The 8,326-nt window shown below is 45.0% G+C and overlaps 1 protein-coding gene across 1 annotated transcript; it reads right to left on the reverse strand.

Annotated features, from left to right (window-relative positions):
* Positions 1–981: 981 nt before the first annotated feature.
* LOC104138658 (lysozyme g) lies at positions 982–5,787 on the reverse strand. The gene is made up of 5 exons (XM_009666344.2): positions 5,745–5,787; positions 4,825–4,914; positions 2,921–3,117; positions 2,507–2,645; positions 982–1,112 (listed from the first exon to the last, which is right to left on the reverse strand). The coding sequence occupies exons 1-5, from the start codon at positions 5,785–5,787 to the stop codon at positions 982–984; spliced, it is 600 nt and encodes a 199-aa protein (XP_009664639.2).
* Between the last annotated feature and the right edge of the window lie 2,539 nt (positions 5,788–8,326).

The following is an 8,326-nucleotide window of genomic DNA, read 5'->3' on the forward strand; positions in this document are numbered from 1 at the left end:
CGTGCACATTTTAAAGTTGGTGGGCTGCAGTGTACATGTGTCAAAGCTAGAGCAGGTTGTGGAAGTTTACACCAACGCTATCACTGTGATACAGCTCCTGTGGTGGGCACGTGTGCAGCCGGCTCCTGCTTGCAGGATTGGTCTCTAACAGAAAGGTGTGCTGCATGCCTCCTGCGGCACTTGCAGTGTTTGCAATATAGAGGATTTCCCCTGTGTAAGGCTGTTTTTTACACAGTAGAGTTTACTAACCGTGCCACTGCTGTGGGCTCCAGGACTAAGGAGACTAAAACAAGTGTTTTGCCTTTTCCTTGTGAGGCTGGCCAAAGGAGTAATCAACTCATGCAGAAAAGCCCAAAGATCAAAGACTCACAGAGAAGACTCTTCATTGCCAAGTAGCCAGCATAATCAAGAGGAAAGAAGGCTTTAACTCCAGGGGCTTTTTCCTCCGTTTTGGCTGGGTAGAGGCAAGGATAGGGATGGAGACAGGAACAGTATGGCTCATGCAAAGGCAGAACTGCTTGTACATCTGCGTCTGCAGGAGGCAAGAATGGCTCCAAATTCAGCTCTGAATGGGAGAAGGTGATTGATGACTTCCTGATCCAACATTTAAACATGACCAGCCTGTTCCCATCTTCCTCCTAAAGGCCCTGAACTCATGGCTTTTGCTCCCTGGCCATCCTTGATACCCTCTGGCAGGCACTGCTAAGCTCGCCCCTTGGCAATGGCCTGCTCCCTCTGCCAGGTAAATGGGAGCAGCTGAGGACATGGGGGTCACTGGGCAGCTGCAGCTAATCCTTTACTGGTGCCATCAGCACATGCCTGCTAGGAACCCCTGGAGGAACTGGTTTTGATGCTACAATCACTATTTGGTTAGTCTATGAAGTAATAATTTCCCTCAGATGTTTCCCTGTCTTTCTCAAAGTTGTGAGAAGACTAGTCCATCTGTAAAGAAAAAGCTCTGTGACAGGGTTAATTTATGAGCTAGAACCCATGCCTCTTAAAGTACTGGGCTCGCCTAATAACGTTATTGACATAGTAGTTGTCTCTACTGCATGGGTCTTCATCATACACCTGGAAATTGCCAATCCTTGAGCGATAGGCACAGATTCCCCCTGGAAGAAATGAAAAGGAGTTGTTAGTATTTTTGGCTTATAAATAAATAATATAGATTTAAACATAGACATTCCTAGCTAAAAGAGCAGTGCATCTCATTGAACCTATACAACTGCTTGGTAAATTGCTAATTTTGTCTTTATTGTGGAAAAGTGTCTTCATTTGCAGAATCCTTATTTCTGTTGTGAAAGAACCCATGATTTCTCTCCGAATGTAGATGGGAATGGCTTGCTGGGCCCAGAAAATGCAGCGGCAAAGCAAGGATGGGACAGCAAAAAATAACATTGTATGAACCAATAACATGCACATAATATGAATTGCAAGCAAATGTGGATCCTAAGCCTTCTCGACACAATTTAGTAGCCTGCCACGACAATCCTGTGTTGTTGCAGTGCCTTAATTCCTACTTTTCATGGTGGTTTGGGTGTTTGTTTTTACCTCATTTATGCATTTAATAACCCTTTCCCTTGTGGGACAAAGAGACAAGTGGATAACTTGAGACTTGTCCTTGTCCATTGAGCAAAATGGCATGCCTTTCCTTTAAAGAGGCCCTGGCTCAGGCCATTCATCAGCTGTGGTCTAGGCACTCCATATTAGTGGCACTCCGTGGACTTTTGTTGCTGAATTCAAGTGGACACCTGCTGAGGCTCTATCTGACCTTCCTCCCAGGCCGGAAGTGGGTGGAGATGTGCCAGGCTATAAGGCACAGAGCTCTGCCCTTCCCTTCAGGCCGGGTCTCTGTGTCATGGCAGTGTATTCAGCTCCCAGGCTGGGCTCATTTCCCGCTGGTTGCTTTTGCAGAAAAGCTGTCGTGTAGCTTATGTCCCCATAAAGTTTCTGAATGCGGGTAGAAACAAGAGAACCCTGTGGACAGCGCTTTTAGCTGGGAGGCTGCATCCAGTTGCTGAATCCGGTTGTTTCTTTTAAGCTAGAAAAATCTGGATTTTTTTTTGTAAAAAATGCTGTAAAATCTGCCAGGCTGATGCTGTTTTCCTTTAAAAATGACACCAACAAATGCAGAGGGCTCCCATCACTTAGCAGTCTCTACCATATTATAATATAAACAACAAATCATCCCCTTACGTTAATTAAATGTTTTTAGAAACCTTCTCATGATATTTAGAAAGGATACACAGTTTAGGAAAAAAGAAAAATACTAACTAATGTGCAGGAAATAAAACTGAACCTATATTGGTATGAAAATGCCTCAGTGTGCAAATGTGAATCACAAACCAAAGTACTGACAGGGGAAAATAAGAGAGGGCTGTTCAATTTTTCCGATTTAAGAATCCCAGCTATTAACATCTTGACGGTGCAGCTAATGCGACTTTCCTTTCTGTTTCTGCATCTAATCTTGAGAGTGTCCCTTTCTAATATATAGCAGATATTGTACCTCTCAGCTGCTGTTCCCAGGTCCAGCTAGGATGTCTTGCCCGAACTTCATTAATTGCAGCAACGAGGATGGCTGAACACTGATTTATGTGTTCTTCACTATCCCAGGTTCCAAAGAGGCTATCATGCTGTCCATCAATCTAGGAAAGTCAAATAAGAACATCAGTTTCCATCCAAACACAAACACCACTACAGCTTCCCCCAGTTTTTCATATTCCTAGGCCATGATTCAAGTAGGTGACCTTATTCAGGATAACGTTTAAGCCAAAACTTTGATGTAGTCTTGCAAGGGAATGCATTTAAGTGGCATCTTGAGTATCAGACAGTCATTTGCTAAGCTAAAGCCCAAAAATATATAGTACATATACTGCTTTGGTAGCCATGATTTTTAATTTTCCTTATCTTTCTGCTGTACCTGCATCAAGCCAAACTTGCGTCTTCCCTGGTCCCAGCCATTGTTTAAGAGAAGGCCAACACGGCTCTCCTGTGAGATGATAGCAGCGATGAGCGCCGGGTCTAAGCACAGCTTTCTGGCTACTCTTTTAATAGGAATCTCATATTTCCTCAGACGTACGATGTCCGTCTCAACAGTCTTCCTTGCTGCATCCATTCCTGTAGCATAAGAAAAAGCAAACTTACACACCCGCACTTTTGAAACCTTCACTTTCCGGTTGAAAGGGTATATCAAAGGTGTAATGCTAGTTCTGAAAAAAATGCAGCTGCACAGTGTCAGGCATAGCCTGATGTTTGAGGAGCAGACACAGCCCTATTGACTTCAGAACAAAATTGTTGAGCTGCAGCGCCAGCACCCTGCGTTTATCTCTGAACTGGTGACAAGGTGAAGAAGGCAGCTTTGGTCACCCACCAGCTGCCGCTGTCTGAGGAGGTTGGGCTGTGCAGTCATCGTCCAGTTTTGCTGCTGCACTGCTGGAAACATTGTTCTGGATTTGGAAAAGTAAAATTTTGAATTGTATTTGAAAAATGAGAGGCATCACTAATAACCAGCAAACTGTAAACAAACGAGTAGATTCAGATTCATTGCTGGACACCACTCTCAGGTGTCTGCCATGGAGGTGCCTACATATAAGATCTGTGCTGAATCCCCCAGTTATCGTCCCTGGAGGTCTGGGCAGTGCAGTCAGCGAGATCTAAAGAGATGGTCAGCTCTCCCTGAAGTAGAAACCTGAAGTAGTCTGCGGTTTAGTGACACAAAGCAATAACATAAGGCAGAAAATAGGCATAGGATACTGCATATGATTGGTACTGTAAAGGGAGAATAGGCAGCGCATTTTGTCTGCCTAATCTGAGCAGGATAATGGGCAGCATCCTCCTCATGGCCGCTTCTTTGGGATCGGTGCTTGCACCAGGCTGAGCTCCCTCCTGCCGTTGCCCCCAACCGTCAGGCTATGCGGGGCTGCTCAACTCTTAAGGACTCTGGGGGCGAGCACCCCGCTCCCGGCTATTGCTGTTTCCTGCTTTACGCTCCCTAAGGGCCTCTTCTGAGTAACTGGTGATCCCATACTGTATTCAAATGGTGGAAAAGAAATAATGGAAAGAAAATCCAGAGTGAAAGTCACCTGAGTGGAGACCATGTGAAGTAGCTGTAAAGAAGGCTGTCCGCCCTGGCTGCCATCTCGCCTGAGGCCACCGACTTTCAGCTAAGTCAGGGTTGTACCCATGGCAAAGGACAGCTTTCTTTCTGCACTCCACAGTATAGTGCTGGCACTTATTTTTACTTCTGCCACACGTTCTGTTTTTCCCCAAAAGGGGAGAATTTGAAAAAAAAAAAAAACTCTTGGCTGCAGAATTTAGCATCCCCACAACACAGCAGAAAATGGGAAGGAGCTACAAAAACCCCAACAGGATGACTACAAACCTAGGACCTTTGTCCTTTGATTAGGGCCTATCAAATGTGTCTTTGGCTGGTCACAGCCAAACATGCCAGCATTCAGGACCTGCTTCTGGGTGACTTCCCCTTGCAGCTGAGAAGCCCTGGGATTTTGTGAAGACGTTGATACTAAAGCCTTGGCTGATGAAGAAGCTGTTTTGACTGAAAAGGGGCTGCGCCATTTCCCCTTGCTTAGAAGCTGGTGATCCTGACTGTCAGACCGTAAGGGGGTCCTCCCGCTTCCCACCAGACTTGAAGGGTTAGCAGCGCCAACCGCGTAGGCTGGGTTTGCTTTGTTCCTTTTTTTTTGGTTGATTGACTAGCTGTACCACCTTTCGCTTGGCAACAGCGGAAGGTGAAGTATCCCTCTGTCACGTACAAATAGATTTGTACGCTGACATATGGCAAATCAATCAAGGAATTATACCTACCGCAGTCAGGGGCTCTTACGGCTGTACAGGAAATCGCAGGGGCTTGAAGAGTACTTATATCGCCATAGCAACTGTAACCCACAGATGGAGCTGAAAAATTAAATGGAGGTGTTTGAAAACATAAGATCTCAGAGCAATATCGTACAGCCTGCTGCAACTGAATAAAATTTAAGCACGAAGGTTGCATCCAGAGCAGTAAGACAAATAACCCTATGTTCACCGTGTTTATGTTATTGTCACTGCTCTCCATCAGGAACATTATCAATGAGATCAGTGAGAAATTTGCCCTTTTCTCATCTAATAGGCTGAAGGGAATGAATCTAATGATGACTTGTACAGATGGAGATGGGCCCCGTTAGGCTGGTTTGGGGGAAGGGACCCACAGCCTCTGCATTTATTTCAGAGAACTCTTTCCACTGGATGCCCTTCGACATCTGGGCCCCCCACCGCAGATGATGGCTGATGGTACCAAGCAGCCCCGGCTGGGAACATCTCCTATGTCCCACCGTAACTCAGTGAGGAATTTATTCAAGTGAGTGTTTGCCTTGGCCTAGGCAAATTACATCGTTTGCTCAACAATTGAGGAATTAATAGACTCCATCAAACAGCCGATGACATTTGCGAGATGGTTTCTGAGTAGGCGGAGGGATCAAATAAGGTTAGCTGGGAAAATCAGGATGAGATATGCCTGTCACTCCAGCTTGGTGCCGGGCCCATACTGCACATTTGTTGGTTTGAAGGATGCAGGTGGGAGGCAAGCAACCTCCTGTGAAAACTGAGGACATTTAACCACGCATGGTTTTACAGTGCAGTGCAGAAAGGGGACCTCACCGCACTCCTCCTTCCCATGGTCCCTCTGTGAGTTCACTCAGGGGGATGGTTTTGGCATGAAACGCAACCCAGTCGAGGCCTCAGCTCACCGATAAGGGCAGTGAGGCTGAGCAGGAGTAGTGCATGGCCCATGGCGACTGTTTTCCTCAGGAGCCCCAGGAAACCTGAAAACACATCTGCTGGCAAAACATGAAGAAATCAGTGACACAATATGAAGAACCAGTGGAGAAAACATGAAGAAATCAGTGAGGTTTCCAACAGTACGGTAGCAACACTTGCATGCCAAAAAGAGCTTGTGCCCCAAGGCACCGGGCAGCAATGGCATTAGGCAAAGCCAGGACCCCCCCTTTGCCCCCCAACCCCCAGGGTCCCCAGCCCTGGGACGCGCTGCCCTGGGGTCTCCCAGCAGCAGATGGCTTCAAATAGTGGTGCTGGGAGGAGAAGCAAGCGAAGGGAGACTCATCTGCCTTTTTTTTTTGGGTGATGCCATCCCCTGCTGCAGCTGAACAGCTTCCCAGTCTTGCTTGCCCCTCCACCTCGGCATCGAGGGGGAAGTGCTGAGCCCACGGAGATCCCTGTCAGCAGCTGGGCGGGGAGGGATTTTTTAGCCCCTGCCACTTCATATCCCTCATCCACGCGACCCTTCTTGAACACCTTTTGCCTGTCTTTACAATGAGAAAGTGCAGTACAGCCCAGTGACATATTTAAATATGCAGGTGTTTGAAGTCTGATGTACTGCAGAGAGCAGAGATCCTTTGTTTTCTTGTTCAAAAGGCAATTTTTTTCCTTTGGTTTTGGAAAAGCACGCTTTCAAGAATCAAGTGATACTGCGCTTAATTCTTTGCTAAGAGCCTGCAAGGCAATTTCAAGTTTTTGCTGGTGAAATAATACTTCTGCATTAATTCCTGTGTTTGATAATGGCAGATAATCACTCTAGTAATACATGCATCAGTTATGCTTATTAATAAAATTCCAAAATATTATCAGATAATAGCTATCAGCTGGGAAAAAAAAAAAACCCATCAATTGCACCTAAATTGCTTGTGAGTGCATTTGAACTGAGCATTTTTTTTTTTGGCTTAAAGATGTTTTTTCCTCAGTAGGTTTTCAAATACAGGACATGTCATGAGGCTTGAAAGCCATCATGCAATGTTGTTATCACTTGAAAATGTCTTATTGATTTTAATAATGCCTGACCTTTTCTCTAGTCTAAGAGGCATTTCCGCTGTAAATCAAGCTTCGGGGACACACAAACACGAGCAGTTCATTGATGTTATTTGTCCTCAGAGAGTTTATTCAGCCCAATAAACGCTCACTTCCTGAGGTGGGCTCACATAGCAGCTCAGTTTGAGCTCTAACACTAATAATGAGTGTCTGCAAGACTGGATCAATATGGCTTGACCCAATACCTATTAATTTAACGGCAAATCCATATGAGGCCCCACTGAAAGCTACAGTTTGTGGCTGTTTCCGCACACAGAAAATTGCCCTGTTATAAACTTCTAAGTTATCAACCTTTTTTTTCCTCCCATCATAAAAATCATCACCGGCTTTAGCCTTAAGTAAAAAGCAGCATGACAATCACAAAATTAACAAATGCTAAACCAAAGCAAAATTAAGGATTCTGCCTCTAAATGGATGTTCTACAAGGGAATTCAGACTCACCTGTCTTCAGTCGGCCTTCATGTAAGACAGGGCACTTGATGAGTTTTATACATACGAAAGGGTACCCACCCTCTGGGCTTTGGAATGTTAATCCCCTCCTAGTGTGATGACACTTATATTAAAGCATAATAAATAATATATAATAAGACCTTGGAATTCTTATGGTTCCTTTCATCCAAAGATTTGAATAAGCAGTGTTTAGTACGACTCAGGACAGCTCTCTGAAAGGAAATAAATATTGTTTTTCCTCTACCAATGAGTAAACTGATGCACAATAAATAACTTGCAAAAATGCATTGCAATGAGTCAGTGACAGAGGCCAGGCAAAAATCAGATCCTTGTCTAGTGCTCTCCTTGCTTCACCTCTCAAATCAATCTGAGCTCACTTCTAAAAGAGTTTAAAAGAGTTTTTGTCTCCTTTCCTCAGTGATTTCAGACTGGCAAGCTTTTGAGTATCATGCTTTCATATGAATTGCAAAAACGAGAATTAAAGAAAAACATCTCTATATCATTGCTTACAGCTGGTTCAAGAGGGTGACAGGAATACTTCGAGAGCAGGGGCAGGGTTTGACTTTTGTATTTGGGAGGCTGGATGCTATGCTGAAATGAGGAGGAAGGGTACTGACATCTTAGCAGCCGAAGCCTGTGTGGGCACAGAGAGTATCTGTGAGATTTGTACCGTATGGCAGAGACACTTTTCACGCATGTAAGTCAGCAAAAACACTTGAGTCACTTGGAAGACCATCTGGGAGGCCAGTGACCTGTAAGCCTGTCCCTTTCCCCACATTTTTCTCTTCCCCAGACTCTGCCTTGCCTGTGCGGAAGCTGGGAAAGAAAGATTTTCTTTGAGTAGATTTCTCTTCATTATTTAATACATGACAAATCCATTTATTCCTTTTGCTCTCCCTGGGGAGACCTTGAGACCTACTGGGTGGGAAGCACTGTTTTGGCCAGGTACTGGATTAAAAAAACAGGTGATGGCTATTAGTCTTTAAAGTCCTGGAGA

This window comes from Struthio camelus, chromosome 1 (assembly GCF_040807025.1).
Source record: "Struthio camelus isolate bStrCam1 chromosome 1, bStrCam1.hap1, whole genome shotgun sequence".
Lineage (NCBI taxonomy): Eukaryota > Metazoa > Chordata > Aves > Struthioniformes > Struthionidae > Struthio > Struthio camelus.

Bases quoted from the DNA above. Each gene is read 5' to 3' on its own strand.
- LOC104138658 (XM_009666344.2), bottom strand. From the start codon at position 5,787: ATGGGCCATGCACTACTCCTGCTCAGCCTCACTGCCCTTATCG. The intron at 4,915-5,744 runs GTGAGCTGAGGC...TTAATTTTTCAG, and splicing joins CAGCCTCACTGCCCTTATCG to CTCCATCTGTGGGTTACAGT. The intron at 3,118-4,824 runs GTAGGTATAATT...CTTATGCTACAG, and splicing joins CGTAAGAGCCCCTGACTGCG to GAATGGATGCAGCAAGGAAG.